Source organism: Tinamus guttatus, unplaced genomic scaffold (assembly GCF_059628265.1).
Source record: "Tinamus guttatus ecotype Peru unplaced genomic scaffold, ASM5962826v1 Tinamus_guttatus_pri_ptg000416l, whole genome shotgun sequence".
Lineage (NCBI taxonomy): Eukaryota > Metazoa > Chordata > Aves > Tinamiformes > Tinamidae > Tinamus > Tinamus guttatus.
In genome coordinates this window covers 351239-376910 of record NW_028288950.1, presented here as the reverse complement: position 1 = coordinate 376910, position 25672 = coordinate 351239, and the positions used below count along the sequence as shown (strand labels likewise).

At 44.0% G+C, this 25672-nt stretch overlaps 1 protein-coding gene across 3 annotated transcripts in view; it reads right to left on the bottom strand.

The window, feature by feature from the left end:
• Nucleotides 1-1725: 1725 nt before the first annotated feature.
• LOC104577472 (uncharacterized) overlaps nt 1726-25672 on the bottom strand; it is a 32835-nt gene continuing 8888 nt past the window's right edge. For 2 of the 3 annotated variants that reach the window (XM_088531410.1, XM_088531408.1), the window contains exons 2-9: nt 22372-23225; nt 15548-15709; nt 11428-11614; nt 9603-9757; nt 8373-8399; nt 6733-6851; nt 2514-2633; nt 1726-2014 (exon numbers count right to left, since the gene is read on the bottom strand). In XM_088531410.1, the coding sequence (XP_088387536.1) occupies nt 2537-2633; nt 6733-6851; nt 8373-8399; nt 9603-9757; nt 11428-11614; nt 15548-15709; nt 22372-23225 (1601 nt within the window). In that variant the 3' untranslated portion in view covers nt 1726-2014; nt 2514-2536. Of the gene's footprint in view, nt 2015-2513; nt 2634-6732; nt 6852-8372; nt 8400-9602; nt 9758-11427; nt 11615-15547; nt 15710-22371; nt 23229-25672 lie in introns of all 3 variants that reach the window. The other variant, XM_088531409.1, reaches the window with a different exon arrangement.

Genomic DNA, 25672 nt, shown 5'->3' with positions numbered 1-25672 from the left:
TATTTCATAACAGTGATGCTTTTTATTAAATTTTATGCTTGTATTACAATGCATTCTGGAGTAGAGAACTATACAGTATGTTACATGTTATAAATATATTTCTGGAAATAAATGAATATATTTCATATAATGTTGTAGTAAAAAAGCTAGTTCATTCTAGTTTAAAAATCTATATATAAGGGGAATGTAGTCATAAAAACATCAGTTTATCATGCTAGTCTTAGAATAGTTTAATCCAGTTCTGCACTGATTCACAGTCCTTACAGTCTCAAAGCTGGGGGGTAATGGAGGGTGTAAGATAATGTAGGATTTCAGCCCCCTGTATTTATGGAGATATGTTGACTATTCACAGAAAAATTAAGTTATAAATCTCTCTAGCTTTGGGTGAAGCTAGCTAGCAAGATAGACAGTGTATGTCTGAATCCTACAGCAGCTAAAACTAAACTGAAATACTGAACACAGCACCTCCATCAAGGTGCTAACTCTGAGACAGCACAAACTTTCTTGAGATGTTAACAACAGCCCTACTCAAGTTCCCTGAAAGTGCTCTGAGCACTGGGAGAAGGGGCCTAGCCTGCCTCCGGTCCCCCCATGAACTGCAGCCAAGCTGCCAGTGTGGCCTTTTACTCCAACTAGGAGTAGCTCTTTCACCTCATGCTGTTGCTTGCTACCAGAACTCAGATTGAGGCAATGTTCCTGGGACTGGGATATTCTGGATCTTGAGTCCTGTTTTCCTGGTTGGTGGACTTCAGGGGCTGATATGAGCACGGGGGAGGCAGCTGTTACTCGTGCCTGATCCTGCTGACTTCCCAAGACTCAGTTTCCAAGCAAGAAGGATCAGTCGGGGGGTTAAACTGCAGTTGCTTATTTTACAATTAAATTATAGTGTAATGGGTAGAATAGCCTTAGAACAAGAGGCAGAGCTGATTTGTCTAAATTTCTACCCCATGTGCATGAAAGTTAGTACCCATAAGAGATGGTGTACAGAGATCAGAGCAGCCACAGGACCTCAAGCATCTGCATGTGCTCCCTCTGGCCTGAGTCTGAAACTGGTGAACACAGGGCAAGAAGGTAATCACCAAACATGGCCTGAGTGTTATAAGGCCTCTTTGTTTGAGTCTTGGAGCCCTGCTCTCCCCCATGCCTTCCCCAGCAGGTCAAGCATGCACCATCCCGTGGCCATGGCAGCCTCCCAGGGCTCCTCAACCTCTAACTTAAAAGGGGGAATTCAAGCTCGGTCCCCTGAAGGACTAAAGGAGCAGCCTGCCAGAGCCTGAGACTGTCTCTGATGAACCTTCAGGTGTCTCAAAAAACTCACACTGCCCCTGCTCTGCTTGCTGCTGTGAGTCTGTCCTGCAGCCTGGTTTTACACAGGGCAGTGCTGAAGTCAAGGGACCTTCACAGAAGAAGCACTGCTGCAGAATCAGAAGCAAGAGGTGGAAGTGGGAATGGCCTCTTAGGAGATCTTTGCTTCACAGCCTTATTTCTTCTGTTAGATGCTCCCCAGGACAGCAGCTGCTGTAGGTGTGAGCAGAGACTGCACCTCAAACCTCCTAAGGGAGGAAGCAGCTTGTCCCATCAACTGTTGCTGCCCTTCTTTAGCACTTCTCCAGGTACTGTTGTCTCCTGTAAGTCTTTTCCAGGTGAAATAAATTTAAGATCTCCAAAAATCGCTAACTTAAAAGCTTCAGTAGTTCATGTTGTTCAGTTCCTAATCCAGAGCAGAGAAAGATTTGTCAAATATTATTTAAAAGGCCCTATTGGTTATGTTGCCGAAATGCTGACCAGAGTTTTCATGGGGTTTCATTTCTGTATGTATACTTCTGAGTTGGGAGTGAAGCCATGCGTAGTCAAGCACATGTCTTTCCACAGACCTCCATCCACCTCACTGCTCCTGCTTTTCTCTTTCAACATCAAACCAGAGTTGCCATCTCAACTGCTGTAGGATGCAGCTTGCACAAAGTAACCGGGGCATCTTCATTTCTGTGTCCATTGGTGCTCCTGCTCTTTCCTTCTGAAATGAGAACATGCAGTGAATGTGAGATTAGAAAGGGGTTCTTTATGTATAGCTAGCATCCTGAGTTTCCACTGTAGTAGAAGGATCTGTTTTTTTTTTTTCCCCATATAACTTTGATTAGTGCCAAATTGTCCATTCCCAAAGTAGATGGTTGGCTTATTAATAAAAGGCTTTTGATTAAGATCCCAGATAACTGAATTTTCTGTTGCATTTCCTAAGTGCAATGCAAATGCTTTATGTGGTGAAGCCTTAATGATTAGAGGCTTTAAAGTTACTGAATTAAAAAAAAAAAAAGGAGGAGAGGAGTTACTCAAAAGTTTGTGTGCCAGACTTTGGCTGGCAAAAGCCCATATAGCTTGAACATCAAAATCTGACCTATTCCAGTCTCTGTGTGTTGGAGCATGTCTGGATGAAGGACCAGGATTATGTTAGTTCTGAGGGCAGGCAAAACAAACAAACAAAACACAAGCAAAACCTCATTCTTTAATTATTTTACCTTGTGCCATTTGATTTGTGTTATCAGAAAGGCCATATGTTTTCATTCTTTGTATTTTGTCCCAGAACAATCATGGAGTTCCTCTCAGTTTTTCTCAGCTCTGAAGACATAATATCTGGCCTTAACAAATGGAAAAATACAATTAAATTTGACAGCAGTAAGAATACATGGCCCTTTTCTAGCATTAATATGCTGTGCATATGTCCCCAACATCCAAGCTGCACCCCCAGTAATAATTTCCCCCCATTTAGTCTGAAATTTCAAAACAGATACTGTCGAAATATTTGTGACAGTATCCAAAAAAGAAGCTATGAAATTCATGCTTGCCATGGAGTCATAACATAAGAAAAAAAAAATTGTGTTCATCGGTTGAGAACAGCCAGTATTTTCTGCTTAGCTGGAGGTAAGGGTGGGGAACAGGCTAGTGGGTAAATGTCACAGGGAAGTTTAAAGTTCTGGCTAAAGTAGTAAGTAGGAAATGAGACATTGTGAAGAACAAGACTAAACTCTAGACTACATCTAGCTTAATGTGTGTTTGTTTTGTTTTTTCCCTCTTCTCCTCACTGCATATCCCATGTATTTGAAATAAGTAATCTGTCCAGTGTGGTTTTAATAATTTGGTTAGGTCAGACCTCCAGACTCATGAGAGAAGAATCTTTTGGAACATATTTTTAAACAGTTACTGTTTTAAGAAAGAAAATTTGTTTTTGTTTTGCCTTTTTTAAAGGCAGTATTTCAAAGCTACTGATAACATTTTCAGATTGAAGGCATGTTTGATGTGATATGGTGCAGTTTTTCTCTTCTAGCCACTACTTGTTTTTCTTTCCAATGTCAATACAGCGCTTGTGTTTCATCAACTTATGCAATGAAATAACTGAGAATCTCCTTGGACTTCTATTCTCTCATTCTTTGGTTACCCTATAGCTCTGGCAAGTGGAGATGTCCCTTGGTAGTAAATTCCCAGTGAAGTGCAGTGCTCAGAGCTGCGCTTGAGCAGTGCTTAAGCTCTGCTTCTGGGTAACCTCTCAGCCTTTGTGCAAGACTGTTCCAGTATGGCAAAAGCCATGCTCAGAACTGCCCAACTTACTCTACCCCAGCCAAAACACAGCAGCCAGTTTTTGTGTGGCTGTCAAATTGAGACCATCATCCTACCAGTAAAACATATCCTAACTTCACATTAACTTATTACCGCACAGCTATGTTAAAGCTGCAGCTCCTATAGATATAATCCGAGCTGCATTTGAGCAAAAATGCCGGCCTATGATTTTCCAAAGCTTCCTTGTTCACCTCCCAATCTAGATGTGTCTCCCAATGTATTTTATAATGTCAGGTAGACTGGCAACAGATGGGCAATAAAATTATGCAGAACTGGCAGCCTCTTTTTCACAGGCTAGACTGGATTCCCTCCATACTACTCAAACTAGCATCTGCCTGTTTATGTGTTTATCTGGAACAATCTTGGCTTTTTGATGTTGAGCCATCATTTGAGAATAAATTTCAATTGCTGAAACAAAGTCTAAGTGTAAAAAAGGTCATGTCTTTGTGGCTATCTAGGAAGTGTTCCTTGCTCTGGGCAGAGGGATCATTCCCCAGTGATTTAGGGAAGAAATCTATTTCTCTGCCGTAAGTCAGGTTCAGGTCCATGTGCTCCTTAAGTTCAAAACACTGCAATTGGCTCATTCATTGGCCTGTACTTGCCCCCTTTGCACAAAATAAGACCTTCCTTTGTGGGAGTAAAAACATTACCAGGAAAAAGAAGAAAAAATGAAAAACTCAGCCTGTTAAGAACAATGTATGACAAACTGCTGAGTCTTGTGCTGTGTGTTTACCTTGGCAGGTCCCCCTTTCTCCTTCTGGAAGCACCACGTTCTCTCTACTATGAGAATTTCTTTTGTGGATGTTAAAAAAAAAGAAAAAAAGAAAAACAAAACAACCACCCTGGAGCAGATCATTCATCAGATGCAGAGTGGGACTACAAAAGGGGATTTGCTTTGACCTAGTTACAAAAATAAATCGCCTGAATGACTCAAATGGGAATGGGTGTCAAAAGAAAAACAAAACAAACAAACAAACAAACAACAACAACAAAAAAAATCTGTGCTTGCTTCAGAGCTATATGTTAATACAGGGCAACAGTCTCCAGCCTGTTCCAGGTCAAGACCTTGAGAGATGTCTCAGAAAGGAGGAAACTGGGTAAGCAAAATCCCATATGCTGCATGTACAAATGGGACCAGAGGCCAGGGCAAATTTGTTTCATAAACTATAACATAGGCAGTGGTAAATGCTGAGAGCTTTAATGTTTTTTCATGTTAAAAGAACTGCAGCCAAGCAAGAGCTTCATGGTATTGCTGGGGGGAAAGCCTGGCTTTCTATCTAGCAGCATTTGCAGGGCTTCACTGACCCCCTAAGGCCCAACTTTTTGTGTCAATGGAGCCTGAGGGCAGTTAGGTGCCCCAAATGCCATAGGAGGAGGGTGCCTGGCCTTTCTAGGCACCAGTGAAAAGCCCATGTAAATGTAATGTCACCCAAGGATGAGGGGTGAAGAAAGTGAGAGCAAATAAAAGTAGGGCTGGAGAAGAAGAGCTAAGAAGTGGGATAAGGAAGAGTAGAGGAGTCATAGGGCATGTGTATAGACAGCAGAATTATGCAGATATGTGGGAGGAAGAGTATTAGTAGTTGAAAAAGACAATTTTAGCAGCAACAGAAAGCAGTCTGGAAAAATGATCATGTGCGATTTCTGGGGCTTTCCAGTTCCAGCCTGGTCAGAAATTGCCCCTCAGGGGTCTCGTTCTCCAAAGTTTCCATGACGGTTGTAGCTGGGCCCAATGCACAGCCAAAAGTAGCAAAGTTATTTCTATTAGGAGTTATTGGGCTGGCCCTTCAGTGGAGCTATGCTGATTTATCTTAATGAGGATCTAGCCTGCAATTCTCATGCAGGGTGCACTAGCCATATCTTTAGTGCTACAGAGAAAAGGCCAAGCAGGAGATTACAGAGACAGAACTTTTCTGAAGCCTAAATAATGCTTGTGTCTGTTCAGATTTAGCAGGGAGGTTCAAGAGAGTTTGTATTTTTTCCCCAGCTGGGTCACTATCTGTTTTAGCTGGAACTGTTTGATCTCTTTCTGCTTTGTGTTTCTTTCAGGTTCCCAAACAATGGGAGGAAGCTTGCCTCTTACGTGTGCTTGGGCCCCAACGAGCTCTTCCCAGCTGGAAAAATCACTCCATGAATTATACAGGTTTTCCCAGCTGTAACTGCAAGATTCCTAGCTCCCTTTTGCATTTGGTAAGGTAGGGTAAAGGCTACCTGAGGGGAACAATGTGACATTCTTGACTGTTTGAACAACTGCTATTTCCCAGTCGTCACCCCCACTAAAATCTGGGGAGGTTGTAGTGGAGGGTTTAAGCAAGTTTGAGCTATTCCAGTCAAGATTACTAAGACCACAGCTGAAAAAACACAGGGGAGTACCCAGCTCCATGTGATACTTTTGCTCCATTGAGTAAGATACCCAGGCTCTTCCCATTACCTTGTTATATACACAGCCTCCACAAATTCAGTGGGCCAGCTGTGAGCACTTGGCAAGCATAAGGGAAATACCTGTGCAAGGGGTTGTCATCACCACAGGAAGAGACATGCACTGCACAGGCTGGTGCAGACTAGACTGATAGACAAACTAATCCAAGGGGCATCATGGACCTCCTGACAGAGGTGAGACATAGTGCTTTTCCCCCAGTACCATCCATAGAAATGAGCAGGATCCACTCAAGAGCACATGCTCAACAAATTATATCTCCTCTTCCTCTGAGGGGAAGCTTTCTAGCCAATCCTGATGCGTATGTTACTGTTCTCCTGGATGAAAGGTGTAAAGGAGCATGGGGGAAAGCATTAAACTTGACTGGAGTGCTCAGGAGGGACTGAAAAGAGTATATATTATGGTATGGAATGGTTTGGGGTGGTTGTGAGCTTCCCTTGGCCCTATAGGGTATAAGTACCTTCTTTGTAGGGAAGCACCTTAGTTTTCCCATTATTTCTCACATAGGTAACATCCTGCTGAGATCTTAAAACACCTAGACACTAAGGAAGCAAAAGGCAGTGCTAGCCAGAACGACTAAGATGCAATGAGAAGTACAAAGGGGTCTTCTGGCTCAGCAGGAACCACAAGTAACTCTCTCAACATCTTCTCCCAGTGATAAGTGAGAGGCTCCTAGAACGCTGCCTTACCTGTATAGCTGTGGGCAGGACCTCTTCAGAGCAGCGGAGGACAGCCCCAGCTTGCTCTGGTTTCTCAGCCGTGTCTTCCTCATAAGATCTCTCACTCTTCCCCAAGCATGACTTTCACTCTAGGGAGCAAAACCAAACCACAACTTGTAGGGGAAGAAGCTGATTACTGGCAGAGCTCACCTTGCCAACGTATGAAACTTTGGATACTCCAGGATGATGGGAAGACAGGTGCTTTCCACTCAAAATATTATTCTAGCAAGAGCTTCCATCCTGGTAGAGCTAATGCAGGACAGTGACTTCCCCACTGTTTTGCAGCTCCCCAGTCAATATGATGCCAACCGTTGTTTTGAATTTGTTTGTTTTGGACAGATTAGGAGGACTTTGTTTTTATTTACACAGTAAGATGGGTTGGATGGAATATCAGTAACACCTGCTCTCTTGCATTTTGTTCCTTATAACATTGCTATGTCCAGGACCCTGCTGTTCTTTTTTAGTTAATCTTTCAGAGAAGGAAAGCACTTTTCTGGTGAGTGCTGAGTAGCTGCCTAAGGGCACATTTTACCTTATTGTTACACTGTGTTACAGGAAAAGAAAACAGCAAAATTTGGTTTCCTACCGCCTCACATCAGTACAAGGAGGCATTTACAACAAAAACAACCGCCAAATAGTTTAACTCCCTTTTTCTTTCTGCTGGGGCATGAGTGTGTTGCTATCAGCTCTTTTCAAGGTGGCAGGGTTTTGTAGACTCTGAATTTAAAAAAGATCAAGGCTTTGTTTCCCTATCAGGTCTGTAAGCCATAGCTATTGGTCACTTGCATTTGAAATGCTACTAGTGATTTTTCAGAAGATCAGGAAGTCCCACAAGGCCTTCCCTAATGTTCCCTCCAGGACTAAACTCCAACTGGGGAGTTCAAAGGGGCCATGTGATGTTTTGTTGTTGTTGTTTTTTTTTTTTTAAGCTTTTTGCCACATTGTTATAAATTTCCTAAAGTAAGGGCTGAAGGAAAAGGACATTGCCCATGGCTAACTCAGTGGGCAGGAATTATGCCTGTGTTATGAAGCTCTTGGAGCCGTTGTCAGCTTTGTCACATCATTTTGTGCCTCCTGAGGTGCCTTCCTCACTGTGCCAGGCAGCAAGGGGATCGCTCTGAGTTGTGGCCACCTCAGGAGTGGAACCTGGTGGTTGCCCCGCAGCTCATGCATCCACCCAGGGAGAACATAAGGTGGTAACTTTTCTTCAGGCTCTACTAAGTTTTCAGCTGAAAACTTCAGATGAGTTTGTGGGCTCAGCTGAAAACTGCAGCACCATTTTCAGTGCTATTAATTGCTCCTAATGAGACTGTTTACTCATGAAAATATCAAACCCTTGTGTTTATTACTAAGAACAGTGCAAGCACTGTTAATACAGAAAGCCTGAGCGAGTGCTTGCTGCTGAAGGCCAGCTAGCCGTTCGGGATGTGAGAACAGCGGGTCAAACACAGTCAGGCACAATCAGAACAGCATATGTGGGGCTGGTATTTTGACATACACTGGGGGTCAGTGATCCTCTTTATTCGTGAATAATGCACATGTATATAGGGGCTTGGTCTACTACAACGCAGATATATAAATGAAATTAATTCATCAAAGGTGGTACATACCGAGATGTTCTTACTGATGTCCAGACCCTAAAAATGAAAAAATAAACTGATAAATAACATGCAAATGAGACCACCTCGCAATGTTGGGGAAAGACTAGGCTCTGTTCTCAGCTTTGCCTTGGTCAAGTCCTATATCCCTCTTTGGTTCAGTCTTCCACATGTGGATGATGATGCCCTTTCCACCACCATTGCCTCTCTTTTGTACTTAGATTGCCAGTTTACATATATAGCACTTATGTGAGTCCTACCACATATTCATACAGTATCTATGGTTGTAAAAATAAATAGGATAGTTCATGCTCTGAGTACATTGTGAAGGACAGACAGTATTAAGGTGTGGTATAATAAGACAGCAATAGGATTTCGGTTTATGACTTTGGAGTTTTGATTTTGCAGCCATGTGAAGTTGCCAGGGCTTCCCATGTGCTTAAAATAATGTTCGTACTCAAGAACTTTGCTGGATGTAAGCCAGAACAAAAAACACCTTTCAGGATTTGGCCTTGTCAGGCCTCTGAAGTTCATCCAAATACTTGCTACCCATTTGCAACTTTGGAAATTTCAAGAGAAGGTCTTTCCCGTGAGAGACCTACTCCTTCCCCTTTCCTGTAAGGCTGGGAATACTCCGATTACAGCCTCTGCCCTGGTATTTCAGCACTTCTCATCTCCACAGGAACCTGAAAATGCTGAAACAGCCACAAACAATGGGAAAGAGAGGGAGAGGAAAAGCATTAGCCCTGGCTTCCATGGATTTCAGTGATAGGGTTTCTCTGAAACAGGCTTTGGGGGTTGAAGTTAATTACACCGACACACTGCCAGTCCAGTCTAGTAACAAGTAGCCCCAGCTAAGGAACAACTCACTAAGATGTTCACTGTTGCTAATAAATGTACCTTGGCTTTAATCTCCCTAGCAGCAGTAGTGAAGATACTTTAGTCATCAGCTACCTGAAGTTAGCAAGGGATAAAGCAAATACTGCTGTTTGTGATGCTGTTTTCCACTGTGCCAAGCACGTGATATGGTATTGCCTTTCTTATCATATGGATATAGTAATCATTTTAATTTGAGGGTGGCTAGGGAGGCACAGGCAACCCCTGTCCTCGCTGCTCCTGCCTTGCTTGGGAGCAGACAGGGCCAGTTTGATCCCCTGGGAGCCCTGCTTTGTCCTGAGCAGAACATCTCCTTGCTTATTCTTCAGATCCCACTAGGGGTCTGGCTTTAAGCTTGTCACTCACCTTTCTTACTGTGGCATCCTTTGATGGAAAAGCTTGTCCCTCAGCTGTGCCACAGGCTTCTCTGAACTCGTTTTCCTTGTTGCTCCTATTGTTTGACGACTTCCTGAGCCCTGCCATCAGCTGGCTGTTTCCTGATTCCAGGTATCTCTCATTTCCTGCAATGAAACGCAAGGGCTTGCTCACATTTCTCGGCAGCGGCCTGCTAGGATGGCTTCTGGGCAGTGCCACCAGCAAGCTGTGACCTCAGATGGGATGAGACCTTCTAGGGATGAAAGTCTCCACACTGCACTCTGGTTTGGGCAGTGAGAAATCTTATGAAATTCAACAAAGACAAGTGCAAGGTCCTGCACTTAGGAAGCCAGACACCAGTACAGGCTGGGGACCGACCTTCTGGAGAGCAGCTCTGCAGAGAGGGACCTGGGCGTCATGGTGGACGACAAGTTGACCCTGAGGCAGCAGTGTGCCCTCGTGGCCAAGAAGGCCAATGGGGTCCTGGGGTGCATTAAGAAGAGTGTCTCCAGCAGGTCAAGGGAGGTGATCCTGCCCCTCTACTCAGCCCTGGTGAGGCCACATCTGGAGTATTGTGTCCAGTTCTGGGCTCCACGGTACAACAGGGATGTGGAGCTTCTGGAGAGAGTTCAGCGCAGGGCCACAAGGATGATCAGGGGCCTGGAACACCTGCCCTATGAGGAGAGGCTGAGGGAGCTGGGCCTGTTCAGCCTGGAGAAGAGAAGGCTGAGAGGGGATCTGATCAGTGTCTATAAGTACCTCAAGGGAGGGAGTGAGGAGGATGGTGCTGGCCTCTTTTCACTGGTGGCCACCGACAGAACTGACAAACTGAAGGACCAAAAGTTCCACAGGGACTTAAGGAAACATTTCTTAACAGTGAGGGTGACAGAGCACTGGAACAGGCTGCTCAGAGAGGTTTTGTAGTCTCCTTCTCTGGAGATCTTCAAAACCCACTTGAATGCAGTCCTGTGCCATGTGCTCTAGGTGACCCTGCGTGTGCAGGGGGGTTGGACTAGATGACCTCGAGAGGTCTCTTCCAACCTTAAGCATTCTATGATTCTACCTTGCCTTGGTACAAATAGGACAAAATAGTGTCTGACTAGTGCAGACTTTCTAATGGCTTCCTCATGGTCTGTCTTTGTTACACTGCTGTGCATTTCACCAGGTATTAGAGGTAGGCCCAGATCCAAGGTTCAAAATAAACTAATCAGCCTCATTTAGTGGGCTAGCTCACATCTAAGTTTGGATCCAGACACTTCAGCTGGCTTTAGTATCAGTAGGCTAAGTTCAGTCCTTCTCAACCTTCTGGAAAAGTTGGTCTCTGGATCCAAGCTTTGCAGCTGGGACTTATTTCCACTTGGCCTATAGAATAAGTCATCTTCCAGGAATGTGTTTCTTGCCTGCTTGAGATGGTAGGAGACTATTAATAGGCTTAAGGCATCCTACCTTAGAACAAATTGTATCTTGGTGGGGGGATCTCAACGTCCCATGGATAGGCTATGCTAACCCACTCATTTGGCCGCACCAAGTTTCCACCAGACAAACTTTTTTGATAAGGCATTCGTCTTAATCTCTGTAACCACTTCTTCACTAGGCCAAATGGCCTCCTTCACATGTGTGGAGAAGCAAGCCTTTAAAATCCTAGTATAACCAAAGCATTTTAAAATACATCTCTTAGTGGAATTAAACCTTCACTGGGAAGCTAACACCTTGCTTTGATTCCATCTGTCTTTCCTAGGGAAAAGGAAGTTGCTGGTCAGCTTATTTCACTTGTTGGTGACAAGCATGAGGGCAGATTGGAGGTATTTAAACTCACCACTGCAGCTGCTCAGCTTTTCAGTGTTCCCTCCTATTTCTGGAATGATGGAAAGATCTGAAGGGTTTCCAGTCTGAATCAAGAGGCTGTGAGGTCTGCTCCTCCCAGTAAAAAAAGGCTTCACCTCTTGGTACGAGTTGAGGAAGACGCTGGCAGCTCCACAGGAGCAATGTTGCAGAAGGTACTCCTACACCAAACAAGAAGAAAGTATGCAGACTGTTAGGCTGCAGCAGCCCAAGGTAACAGAGCAGCATGATAGTGCAGCAAGATTACCAGCATTCCAGCCCATGGATGCCCAGCTCCATCCCAAGACCTGTCAGGACCCAGAGAAATTATTTAACTTTGTAGATGGCTGAGCAGCCTGGAGGTGGTAACGTAGATGTTTCCATTGACTCATTTTAGGTTTTTTAAGCAAAATCCAAAGGTTGAGTTTCAGCATCAGAAGAGTTTTCTTAAAGCTATAAAGCTAGACCAGGAATATAGTAAAGCAGTTTCCTGTTTACCCATGTGATAGCTGTTCAACGGAGGAAAACATTTTAACAAGCTGAGCTCCATGTGGCCTTGAGCCTGTGTGAGTTCTCTGCCGATCACATATTTCTAATAGTGATATTCTGGAGCTCTGCTGATGTCAGAAAAATCAATGACTGTCCAACTTCTGAGAGCAACTGAGAATCTGGCACTAATGTTTCCAAATGATGTATTTTGAACAGAAACGAGCCAGAAGCAGATCTGTGTGCAAGTGGGCCCAAACATCAGAAGCGTTTCAACTCGAACTGAATCTGACAAATGAGCAGTTTCTTTCTAATGGGGTGACCCAAACATGAATGAATGCCATTTATGAAATCCAAGTGCTATAGTTCCACTCGAGCAGTAATTTCAGCATTGCTGTAGTAACACCCAAAATTCAAAAGAACGGGCTTTATTTCTCAGCTGCTAAACCCACTACTGCAAATATGAATTGTTCTGGTTCCTGTCCCCTTCTGGGTAGGGACGGTGCTTTTTGTAAGTGCCCAACTTCGGACACTGAGGTCCTTGGTGTGTAGAAAGGGGAGTAGCTCCAGTGATCTCAACTGGAAGATGTTAGTTTGTGTTGGCCACTTATAACTAAGTTATAACAGTCTTTGGCGGGGGGCGGAGGGGAGGGGGGCGTTAAGATTTCATATATTTGGGGTTCTGCAACAAGCCAGGTGGTCCCTAAAGGGTGGAGACTATATGGGGTGCTCTGAGGCCTGTGGTTCCTGCTAACAGCGGGGAAGCTGAACCACAGAGAACAGCGATATGTATCGGTGACCCACTAAAAACCCCTAGGTATTTAAATTAAATTGCCTGATATTTTGCATCTTTTGGATTTGTTCCTCAGAAGGAGTTGAATACAAGTTTCTAAACACACAGCTGCTCAACTGAGGCATCTGTGTAAATAAACAAAACTATTATAAGAGTGACTCATATTTTAAGATAATATTATTTGTTTAGGAAAGTGCACAGACAATAGTATTTTGTATTTTTATTGACAGGATACCACAGTCTGCTTATATGCTGTCAAACAGAGGCACTGTATGTGGTACTTCAGTTGTTTGCCAAAGCAGTGATGTTCCCTCTGTCAGTGTAAGGGCTTTTGGAATTGAATGAAGCTCTTAAATTTTATAAAATCTTTCCATTCTTTAGGGCTTATTAAAGAGTAGTGCTCTTATCTGAGTACATGACGACTTACTTCTGTAACTGGCATGATGTTAGAGGGCAGTTTTCTACCTCGCACCAGAGTTTAGGAAGGCAGGGAACGAGCAAGGCTTATTCAGTGGAAGTGGAAAGGAAATCAAACTCATTGGTGTTGGAGCCATGGCAAGCAAACACCAGTTTAGCACCTTTGGAGACTCACGAACAACTGACTTTGCAGTACCTATAGCTTTGGAGGTGCTTTGAAAATCTGATGACAGGTGATAAATTTTGGCCCAAGTCAGTGAAGATTTCCTTGCAAGGCAGTGGATATGCAATAACCATGACCTCATGTGTCCCAGGATCAGCACCACGTCCATCAACACCTTCTGTGTTAGTCTCTTTTTAAGCGTGGAAGAGGCCATTAAAAGGATGAGATTCACAGCAAAGGCAGTGCAGGCAAATAGATGTCTCCCACTTTTGGTGTGAGGTGGGGAATCTACGTGCCGTTGCCAAAAGTAGTGCTCTGCAATAGCACTGCATTTTGCCAAAGATTAAATACTTCTCTGAGAAGACTTGCCTAGAAAAATTATAATAAAAGAAGGCTTCCCAAATATTCAAGGTTTTTAGTCATCTCGCTTGAGCAAGGCCAGTCCTGTGAGTTATGGTGTGTGCTCAGCTTCTTGTGGTGTGAACTGCCTGGGGCCATATAGAGTCAGTCAGTATAGTCAGTCAGCTCTGTCGATTTCAAGAACCTGTATTACCTGAGTGCTTGTAGAAATGTTACCATTCCTCATGGGGACATCTGTAGTACTCCGACAAGCCATGCTGAGAGCATGGGCCACCTGCCACCCCTATACGTGCACGTGCGGTGATCTCAGAACCAGCTCTTAACGGCGCCCTAAGCCTTCCTCACTCTGTGTGTTCCCAAGCTGTGTCTGGGACATGGAAATCTTTCCATGCTCACAGTCTACTTAGTGCATGCAGTCTGGAAAGAGCCTTAGCAAAGGGGACAGTACCCTCCATATCTCTCAGCAGATGGGGAGAGCAGCATTTCTCTTGTACAGGGAGGGGTGGTGAGACTAAAGAGGAGAATGAGAGAAAGCTGCTCTCATACAGGAGATACAGGCACCACAGCAATGCCCGAGAGAGAGCGCCCTGTTCACAGAGTGCACTGGAAGTCCTGAGTGCTGAATGTAATGGCCTGGGCTAGGAGTCCCCACTGAAGAGTGTGAGACATGCAGCTGAAAAGGCTCTGCTGACACATCTTGAAAAATTCCAGGAAGATCAAAGTTTTAAATACTTAGATGAAGGCCCAATGCCTTTCATTTCAGTGGGAGCCAAGGAAGAGGGGGGCACATATACCAGATGAGGATTTGACCCTGAAATTGCAGTGTAGAAGAGTTGCTTTGAGCAATGACTCACAGTTGTTGAGTTTCAGGAAATGTGTTAACAATTCCCAGGCTCTATGTAGGAGGCTGCATTCCTCTGAGTGTGAGAGATGGGTACATGGAAATGACAGGCTCTGCTGTTTTGCAACCTGACTCACAACTTGGCTTTGGCTCTGAGAAGGAGTCAGTCACCTACTGCAGATCCAGTCCCAGCAGGTGGGAGAGCAGCACTGGCTGGGGGGAATGATGCTGTCGGGAAAATAAAAGCCTTGCCACAGCATGGTTGAGAAGAAACAGCTGAGTGTGACAAACCTATTCCTTTGGGGGGTGATAAAATAAATAAAAAGTAGACAGGAGAGAGGGAGGGGAAGCAAAGAGCTGGAAACCTGTGGTGGCAGCCAAAGAAAAGGACCTGAAAAACACAGGCTGGGTAGAATTGAGCAAAACATGGAGGGCTAAAAATGCTATTTGAAAGGAGACTGAAATGAATTATAAGTTTGAGTCAAATTTCACACTGTCTGTGTGAAAGCACTGTCTGATTTAATTTTTTTAAAAAAAAAAAGAGAGGAAAAAAAGGCAAATGAGCACACAGATATGTTTCGTTTTGGAGATTTTTCATTTGGCAGCTCACTTTGGAAAGACCGTAGGGGAAAGAGAAATGAGGACTGGCTAGTTGTACCGCAGCTTCTGTCCCCTGTTGGGTTTGTTTTCTGGGAATTCTGGGATTTTGATAGCTTGAAAGCAGAAGAAAGAGCTTTCAACTTGCCTCAAAATGGACTTCAATTCAAAATAGAACTGTTGAAGGCAGAGATGATCTCTCTTGTGCTTTCTGACATAAGTAAACATGTGGCAACAAGAACATTTGGGAAACAAAATTGAATAAGAATAGAAACATAAGCCCACCCTAAGGGAGGCTGAGGCTGCTATGGTGGACGAGGGCTCCCTAAACACCAGACCAGGCAGCCCAAGTGAGTACGGGGTCAAGTAAATTCTCATCTTTCCTACCTGGAACACTTTGACCTTTCCACTTGTGTTTTGAGTATCGTTTAATAAGGAATATGATGATGCCTGCTTACCTCCTTTATCTGGCTCATCTTCTGCTCTTTCTGCAAGCTGCACACCTGCTTTTGGAGCCGCAAATTGTGCTCCTGTAGCTGCCCAATCTTTTCAATCAGTTGGCAAATGTGCTCCAAGTATCCCAGGCCAGATCCCAGGGCTTTGCTGTTCCCCTGGTTCACCTGCAATGATAGTAAAGCTTAGACCACAAGGCAAGAGCAGAGCAATCCTCATTAGTAGCTGAAGCCCGGCCTGCCCCTTACATGAGCTATATTTAAAGCCACCAAAGCTTCCTCTCATGAGAAAAGTTGGTTATAACCAGAACCGAGATGGAACTTTTCTGCTCACAGCTTTTTTTTTCTTTCTTTCTTTTTTTTTCTGAAATCACTCAGCTAGATGCTCTATCAGAAGGACTCTTCTGCCTGCTCACAAGCTGGAGCAAAGGAAAAACAGACTGCTTGCAGTCCCACCTCCTAGCCCAAGGAGCAGAAGGAGTAATAGAGCAGATCAGGTCTTTTGCTGTGCAGTGGTTCTTTAAGACCATGTGTTGCTCATTTGAAAAAGCTCTGCTCAGCTTTATCCATCTGCTTGGAGGTTGTGCTCAAGAAACAGTAGCTATTTGGGAACTGGGCACTAGGAGATGATGCAGTTTTTTCCTGCCTTTGTGCTACCTGTGAACAAGTGCCCCAGTGTTTATGTATCAGCAAAATAACTTGGGTTACAACCAGACTGTACCGCTGATCTCCCCCCGTCCAGGTCCTACAGAGTCTTGCCACTGTGGCAACACATTTCCCATCTCCTGCTCTGCACCTCACAGTTTCTGACCCCAGGATGTTCCCATGCACGTTACACATATGCTCCTCTCTGCCCTGTGAATGGACTCGGTCAAACACCCAGCTAAATAATACACGCAGAGTCTCACTTCCACCTTGGCACTGCCTGCTGATGTGCATGTGATATCAGTAAGTAAAATAAACCTAGATCTTTACAAAGCAGTGCTCTAAGTTTATCTTACTTTAAAAAATAATTTCCCTCTACAAAAGCAGGAAGCTTACTCTGTCTCCTTTCCCACAACAATCGACATTTTTGGGGAAATGCCAGCTTTGGGACTCTTCCTGTCTTTTCATTATGTCAGAAAGCTCATGGTGTGTTCAAAAATAATCAACATTTGGATTTACTTCTTTTCAAACAAATGATGATAAAATGTTATTAATAGGTATTATTATGTCCAGATGCTTTTGTGCCTGATGTTGGGACATAGGTCGCATGAAATCATGAAAAACTACGATGACTCCAAGCCAATCAGTCATTCACATTCATGTTTTTCCTCCTGGGAGAGCAGAGTCCAAGTGCTGCTTCCTGGGAAGAGCTGGGATTTGTGCGCTACAGCTGACACGTCCAAAAGCAGCTAGTAATTTTAGTGTGTCCAGCTTCAGAAACATGATTTTCAGAACGTACCTGATTATCAGCTTCTGAAAATCAGGCCTTTCTAAACTATCGCAAAATAGGCAGTCAGAATGTCCTCGTTCTCCTTGAAAATGTAGGCTTTCTGTGACTTTATTCCCTCATTTTGTGCATTTAGCAAATTGCTGTTATGTCAGTTTGCTGTTGCAGCCACTGACAGCTAGCAGGTCTATACTGCCCTGTAGAGAGACCAACCCAGCCCTTGCAGAGCTGTGGAAACACAAGAAAAGAGCACAAGGGTGGTGAGTTCTTGTAAAAACAGATGCATTAAATATTTGGTTATAATCTCAGGAATGGGGGGAGAACATGAAGCATTTGACTGACTTTTTTGATGCAGGAACTGTCTTTCTGTTTCATGTTTGTCTGGCACCTATTACTCTAAGATGCTAGTTGATATTCAAGGCTGCTAGGTTTATAGGATGAAAAAGGCAGATGGAGGAGAACAGAAGGTAGCTCTGATTTCTCATAGTCTGTGCCTAGGGCTGAAGGCTCTTGGAAGCAAAGTCATGATTTGGGCGGGCATGAGGGAAATCTATCAAAAGTTAGAGAGAACTTCATAGTTCTCTCTAGAAGATAGTTGAATAGAGTGAAACAAAAGCCATGTACCCATTTTGAGCTGATGTTACCAACCATGCAGGAAAAACATCTCACTCATTGAAGGTGTGGATACAGAGGATCAAACAGATGCAATTTTAGAATAGACTGTTAAACTTACAGTCTGATAAAACTTGGTGTACAAACAGCTGGCAGATTTTGTTATCAGATACCTGATACTGAACAAGACCCTCAGTCTCAGAGGCCAGGGTCTGCACCTCTGCTGTGCTGTTCTGTGTCACTGAAGTTTTGTGCCTCTGCGGTTAAGGGGCACTAAGCTGCTTTTACATCAGTGTAACCAAGATCTCTGCCTGCGTGAGACCTGATCAAGTTTTGGGGACAGATTTTCAGTGCATGTACCCCTGTTCAGATAGCAATAAATAAGCAGTTTTGCTGGCCCATTGGTTTCTTAGGAAGCCTGAAAATGCAGGACTAGCATCTGCACTAGGAATTCAGCTCTTATCTAGAGCCCTTTTGTCAATATTTTGACTGGTGTAAAATCATGTTTTTCTCTGAAATCACCAGGGTTCCAGACCTGGGAATCTACCCCTCCGTACCTGTGTGTGTATAACAGTGTTGGCTCCAATATCTTGTATATCCAATACACAAAGGTTCAAAGTTCAGTGGGAGATGCAAGGACAGTCATTTTCAGGTCTGTTGGCCAACTGAGGTATAATCAAAATCAAAAAATCAAAATCTGCATTTCTTATCATCTATTGGGCATTTTGTCTTGCCTGATTTAAATTGTAAGCAATTACTTTGATGCGTGTGATGGACTCTTCTTCTGTTGGGCTCACTAGAAAACTGCTGGATGTGGGAGCAAAAGCCAAGGATAGCAGGCAGAATTAGCTTGGAAGAAAAGCTCTGCTTCGTCCGGACTACAGCTCTCCCGTATTCTTCGCAATGACTAAGATTTCTGCACTTATTGTCATGTTTTTCACTCTCTTGTGGATAGTGTTGAGTTATGCACTGCTCCATTCACAAATACATCCCTCGCTGCTCGTTCCTGCTGCCTTATAGCACGGCCAGGGAGGAGGCAGCGTGATAACCGTGCCAGCAACCGAGGGACGTAATTACACACCACGCATCATGGGCTTAGATTAACTGATCAGTGACATCATGGGCTGAGGGGGAAACATTTTTCAGTGGGGGCTGACAGCACCAAAAGTCTTGTGAATAACAGGAAAGAGAGGGATCGTGCTGCGTGTTTCTGAATTTCTGCTCCACCCTGCTGTCCAGGAATGGCCGTGCTGGCTGATAACTTCCAGTTTCCTCTGAGCAGCACGCACAGGGCACAGGCAGAGCGTCACAGGTTGCCATGTTCTTTCCCCCAAACCCTGCACTCTGTAGAAAAGTATTTTGACTGTGTTGGCCAAAGGTAATTAGCGCTATGTGAATAATGAGTTTTTTCATCTGATGGTGATGCTGCTTCTGCCCTCTCTTTTATTTTAGAAGTTTGGAGCTTGGATTAAATGTAAACTTTATAGAGCAAAGAAAAAGCATCAAAAAGTATATATTTTCAAACTGACCCAAAACATTTAATATAGTTTAAAAGGAAATGCTTCTATTTTGGCTTCAAAGTTCTTTCATGTGTTAAAAGCTTCCACTTACTTTCATCTTTTTAACTATAGGTAAATTTCAAAATAATGCCAGTTCAAAACAAAAGATCAGAAAGTTTTGTTTTAAGAAATGCCAGACTGAAATGAGGTGATGTGTGTTTTCAGCCAAAGCCTTCACCAAATGAATCCAGATTGTCCAAACATTTAGTCTTTGCAGACTCTCTTTTCCAGCTTTTAATTTTAACAGACTCCTGGTGTCTAGGACATGGGCTTGTTGGTGAAGGCGTCAAGGTCTGTCCTCATCCAGTGACTGAACCCCCCTCGGCTGCCAGAGCATCAGCAAGTACCACGGTGGCAACTGCACCCCAGTCAGCTGGGCTGGGAAACCCATGTGTCCTCTTGATATTTAGAAGTTGTACTTCCAAAGATAACAACGGAACTGAGGAAACTGCTATCAGCCATAATAAGCTTATCCTGGCATTAGAGTTACAAGAGTGCCTACTTTGGCACATTACTTTAATGTAACAGGAATTAATTTGATGGCTCAGCTTGGCTGGCCATGCTGCACAAACAGAGTGGGAATATGCTGGATTGGTCTGTGTCTTTTGAACAACATTTGAGTGTATTTCAGGGGCTATCTGAATCCTTGAGACCACATGAGGTCCGACAAGAGCGTAGCTCCTAAGGACCACATTGTAGCTAGGACAGGTTCCAGGAAAATGTTAAAGCCACAACATAAGCACGGAACACCACCTTGGCCATGGTGAACCGAGATGTATCCCTCAGCGGTAGGGCTAGAGGTCTGGGCCATGGTTTCTGAAATGACTGCATACCTTTCTGCCACTGCTGTGTGACGTTGAGGACACTTGTGTAGGTTCAGCAAGGGGACAAGGTTATGGGACTGCAACAAGCAGTAGCTGGTCCTCTCTGGCACGTAGGCTGGAGCTGCCACAAGGCTGTGCGACAGCCATGCGAGCTTGTTCCTGAAGCCAGCCTGGGCATTAACTGGCTTCACAGCAGCTTGAAAAGTGCTGCTCTTGACATATAGGCTTTGTTAAAGGGGCAGACTTCCCCAGTGTCCAGGCCCCAGCTGTATTTATACAGCTCGAAAAAACAAACAAAGAAAAGTGCTCCAGGGCACAGAGCTTTAGCACTCAGCCAGTGAGGATATTAAAAAGGAGGGGAGATAAGCAACTGGGAGCTTCATTTCCTCTTCAGCTTCTTTCTAATTTATCCTCTTGTTTATTTAAATGTTTTGCTTTGGGAAACTGAGGCTCCATTTCACAAAGGATTTAAAGGAATGTTATGGGCCGCCAGGGCTGCCAGGCAAGGTCAGTCTGGCTGCAAACCCCCCAGAGTGCAACCGGGAATTTAGGTAATTTCTTATAAAGTCTCCTTGTCCAAACTCTCTTGCTTCAGCCCTTTTCCCAACTATCTGCCAAAAGGGACCCACTGTCCAACACGTCTGTCTTCTGGCATGTGCAAGACAGCTCTGATTGATCACACAGGGATCCTAGATAGACGATCCTGCCTAGATATATAATGTTAACAGAGATGGGCCTGACTTGCAGGGTCTGTCTTTGACCTTCCTTGCTGCTCGGGAGGGTTTGGTGTGCTGGAGGGGAAGGCCGTCACTTGGTGGCTCATGGCCGGATGCAACGGTCATGGTGAAGCATGTTTATTTTACGGACAGCACACAGCACTTGTCACTTTGCTTCCTCCCTGGCTCCCAACCTAATTTATCACTATCACAGCAATGAAGGCCTGAGTGGGAAGTGATGGCAAAACAGCCCCAAGAACTGGTAACTTCAAGCTGCTCTTCCCCAGACTTGATTAGTGACTTGAGGTGACTCCCTCTGTGGCGTCTTTGAAGCGCCCTGCTTCTTGGGGACCAGCATTTTCTGGTAACTCCTCCCCATAGCACATTTCATGTTGAGCCACCAGAACTCACAGGTCAACCAAAACTCAGGCAATATTACCAGAAGTACCTCTTTAAGAGGTAATTTTCCTATAATTTTTCCTAAAACAAGGAGTAAATAGGATGCTTAAATAAATGTCTTTAAGGTACAAGGCTTCAATACACTTATCTTTCTGGCCTCTGGGAGTGGTAGGCCCCTCTGCTGTGATGACTAGAAGGATGAGCAATAAAGAGTAAAGCAGCACACTGATCTATGGAAAACAACTGCCCCTTATGCCTAGCTCAATGTGCTTCATGTGCCTGTGTGACAGCTCTAGCCTGCCTCATCCTTTCCCCTTGTTCATGAGGCTCTTTGGTCTGTCTGCTTGTCTCTCTCTCTCAAGAATTAATTTCCCTACTAGATCTTTTCATCTCTGGTTCTTGGAAGCTACTGCAGCAGGTAGGCAACTGAAGCAATCTGTCAGCAAGTCAGTGTGGGGCTTTGGGCAAATACTGGAGTGAGCGTTTGCCAGCATTCAGTGTGGGAGCAGGTGTACAGACGGGCTTTTTATTTGCCTGTCAGTGATTGAAGTGATTCTGTAGCTGCATGGCAGATTCAGCAGCTGCACAGTACACCGAGCAATGGAGAAACAGAGTAGGACAAGCTGTTGAAAATGATATGTCTTTGCAGATATGCAAGGCCTCTGCTTGTCAGCCTCAAAATATAGAGGTTTCCATCCAGTTGTGAGGGTGATTTAAAGTGGGAGCTCCAGCTCACCAAAGATAGGAGTTTGCCTATAAATTCCCTCTTATCCACTATTCAAGATTGAGGCCATTGAGCCAACTACAGGCAGGAACAGGAATCAGGTAGCCCGTAGACAAGTTCTTCCAAACTTCTTCCAACAACCATCCAACTATTTCCAGGAATAGAAATAACTTGGCCTTACAAAAAGGCACTACATTCTGATCCCTATCCCATGTATCAGAGGTGGTGCAACCCTACAAGATGTAGGGCCATCTACAGGGTCTAACTTGACAACTTTTGTGTTTAATAGCAGAAGTCATTACATCCACTAATCTAGGGCTCTATGAATCATCAGATCTTCATGAGTTGTTAGTCAACCTTGTCCAGCACAAATAAATGTAAATTACTTCAGAATTTCACTGCCATGAAAAGAGCTCTTAAAATCAATTACAACCATTTGCTGATCAGTACAGCATCAAGTGAGATTTTCTGGATAACTCATTGTGTCCTAATTTGCTGACAGACAATAGAACCTGAATGAGTTATTTGGAGAACTATAAGATACAGTTTACATGTCTTTCTTACCTCGCTCAGTCTACAGCATTCATCCATGTATTCATCCAGACTGTCACTTGTGGGGTACTTTTTCAGCTGATGTTCACAGACCTGAAGGTCTTGCACACTGCCAAAGGTCTCCGGGTAATGCTCAGCGATTGTCTTTGTCTCTTCTGAAGTTGCTGGGTTAGAAAGTGTGTTTTCCCTGGGAAGGTCCGTTTCTTGGGTAGGTTGTTTTTCCAGAGATTGCCTTTCACTTTGGTCAAAATGCTGTTTGGGACTTCCTCCTTCCTGAGGAACACAGAAGTCTTCAGGGGAAGTTGTAGGGACGTGCACAGCATCTACCTCCTGGCTGCAGTACTCAGCTTGCTTTTCACTCTCTGGGCCATGGTGACTAGCTTTTCTGACCCGCTCTTTACATGTTCGCATTATCAGATGGTCAATCTCTGGAGAAGAAGAGGTGCTAAGCACCCCAGAGTCACAAAATGAGTCTCTGCTGTGAAGCACAAAGCTCTTCTCTGAACCTGTTGGCGTTGATGGAGAATTAGCCCCACTAGGCAGTTCAACCCCCGAGTCCTCTGATTCAAATTTGGAAAATCTGTGAAGTCGACACTTGGGCTCAAAGGTGCTGAGGTCAGGCAGTGTGGCTACATAGTCTGTGCTCGCCTGGGTATCTGCATAATCCGGATTTGCTGGCGTGGCTGCTGCATTCAGGTTTCCCTGGCTGTCCGGTGGGAGGCTGACGCCAGAGAGAGAGGATTTTTCTGTGCAGTCTGTTTCATCTGGAGGCTCAGGGATTAACCCTGGATTTTGAATTCCTTCACTGCTCAATATCTTCATATGTGTTAGCACGACTGTGTCCTCAGCAGGTGGGTTCTTCTTACCTGCTTAAAAAGAAACAAATAGTTGTAAGAGACTGCAAAACTCAGCCTATTCTATCCGCACTAGGGAAACAGAATACGGGTCAGTCCCAATGTATTTTTCTCAAGCTATATGAACCAAACTATACAGACCCAGGCTACTTCAGAGGGAGCCATAAATGCACACAGAGTTCTGATTTATTACATAGGTAGAAAAAAAACTCATGTGCTAATGACTTTTCAGTGATTTAGTGTGTACAGACGAAGAAGAGTACATGTTATTTCAGCATGGTAAACATTAAATTAAGTCTAAAATATTTCCTCTGATTGCATTTATTGTAGGGCAGGATTGAATCTGGATTTCTGCAGACTTAAGTGAATTTTGGGTTGTACCAATTTGCAAACTTGTTAGCAATGTTCACTGCACACAGCCAGGTGATGAAAAGCAGGTACTCATAAGAAAATTAAACCAAGCGCTGTAATCTCTTTTGCTCTCTGTATGAAATCACTTCTTTGAATGAAGTCCTACCTAACTTGTAAATAGGAAGTTTATAAGAGCAGCTTTGTTCATGAGTCTTTTTGCATATGGACAAAGTAGATCTGTTTACACATCACAGTTGTTTCAGACAGTGATATAGATCATCTGTAGAACAGTTTCTAGCTGAAAGGTTGATTTACATGAGTTGAAGATCAGACATCAGGTTTTGCTGAATCCAGCATCTCACTTGGTGAGGTTTTTTTTTTTTTTTTTTTGAATCCAGAATTTCACAACCCAGACTTTTGGTTCATAGAGGGCCAGTGTGTAAGCCCTATATCCATCCCTTAGCAAAATGCAAATCTCAGATCCAATCCATCTTTTCAAGGACTTGGGACCATGAATTGCTGCTATACAAAACTTCTGTTGCTCTAATATCTTTGTCTTCTGTACTGCATGACTCAGAGCATATGAAATGGCTACAGTGCATTTGCTTTTCAGGATATCTTACTTCCTTCTTTATTTCCTTTCATTCTCTTCCTCTTACGTTCCTTCCTTTTTGCCTGACATCAAAAGAGCAGCTGCTTCAGAAATTCATTCCTGGAAACATAACTGCTGGCAAGTCAGTAGAGAGGACACCTGCAGCTGGAAGTAAAGCAAAGGGAGCTCTGTCGCACCGCCCTCCTTCGCTGAATCCACAAAACATCATTTCTGAAATATCCTCTTTCTCTGCCTTCCCTCCTTCAGATTTCTAACTCATTACAATGTCCACAGCCAAGGGAGTGTTTTTTGGCTCATTAAAGTCAAGCTATTACAATCATTTTCTACTTCATTTAAAATCCTTCTATCTTATGTTAAGGTCTTCTTAGGATACCATTGAAAGATGCCCTTCACCGTTCACAAGCAGCCATAGGTTTATTTTTTTACACTGGAATTTGCAATGGGCCTGAAGGAGATAAAGAATCCTACGTGATGGACTTTTGATGGGACTTGTAGCCCTCTATCTGCTTAAAGAATTGTACCTTCTTCCCCTGGCAGCATTCACAGCATCTCTCCACCGTGAGGAGCCGCATGTGGGACAGAGTGGCAGCAGGTAGCAATACAATGGCAGTGCATGACTGCGATGAGGACAGGAGAAAGACTTTGCACTGTGGAAATGCCAGGGGAAACTCTGCTTCTACAGGGCTAGGCAGCCCCCTTTCGTCCTTTTGGAATGAAGGTGCTGGTCCCTGAACTGTGGACAAGCAGTTGGGTACCTGTCTTGCTGCTTTACACACAGCAGAACACCCTCAGTGATGCAAGTGCCCTAGTGGAGAAGGTAAAGTGGCATCTTTACTGATCTGCAGTGAAAGAGATCACCTCCTCAGCCTCAAACACCTTCTCCAACACCTCTGCAGCTAGAGACAAAACATTGTAATTGTGTGAAAATATAAAACCCTAACCGGCTATTTGAATGGCCTCACCATCCCAAATGGTACAATAGAGCTAACTAAACCACTATGTGCCAGCTAGAAAGCAGCTATTGTGCTGCCTTTTCTTTTCAAGAACAAATGATGCAGCTGTCATTCTCACCCAAAATTACTACATGCAGCAGTAGTCCTTTCCCACAGACATCTGGTGGCCTTCGTTTATTAATCACGCCATGCTTGCATTTCATTGGAGATTCTCTCGCTGTCTTTCAATCTGCCTCTTTTTTTCTTGCTTAACCGGTTTCACCCTGGCCTACACAAATATTTCTTTGTCTGAAATCAGGAAGCAACATTTTAAAATGAGGTCTTACTGGTTACAGATGATGTTAGGTACTTTAATTCTAATGACTTCAAAAGCCAAGAAGTGTACCAAAAAGTTTGGTGGGAGGAAGAAAAATAAACAAATTAGGAGATTTAATCTCTGACTCCTCATGTGAGGGTTTCTCAGATGCCACTGACCCCAACACTGAGAAAGTTTTGTGCTGTGAAATCATGGTCCTTTACTCTGCCAGCCTCCTTGGCCACTA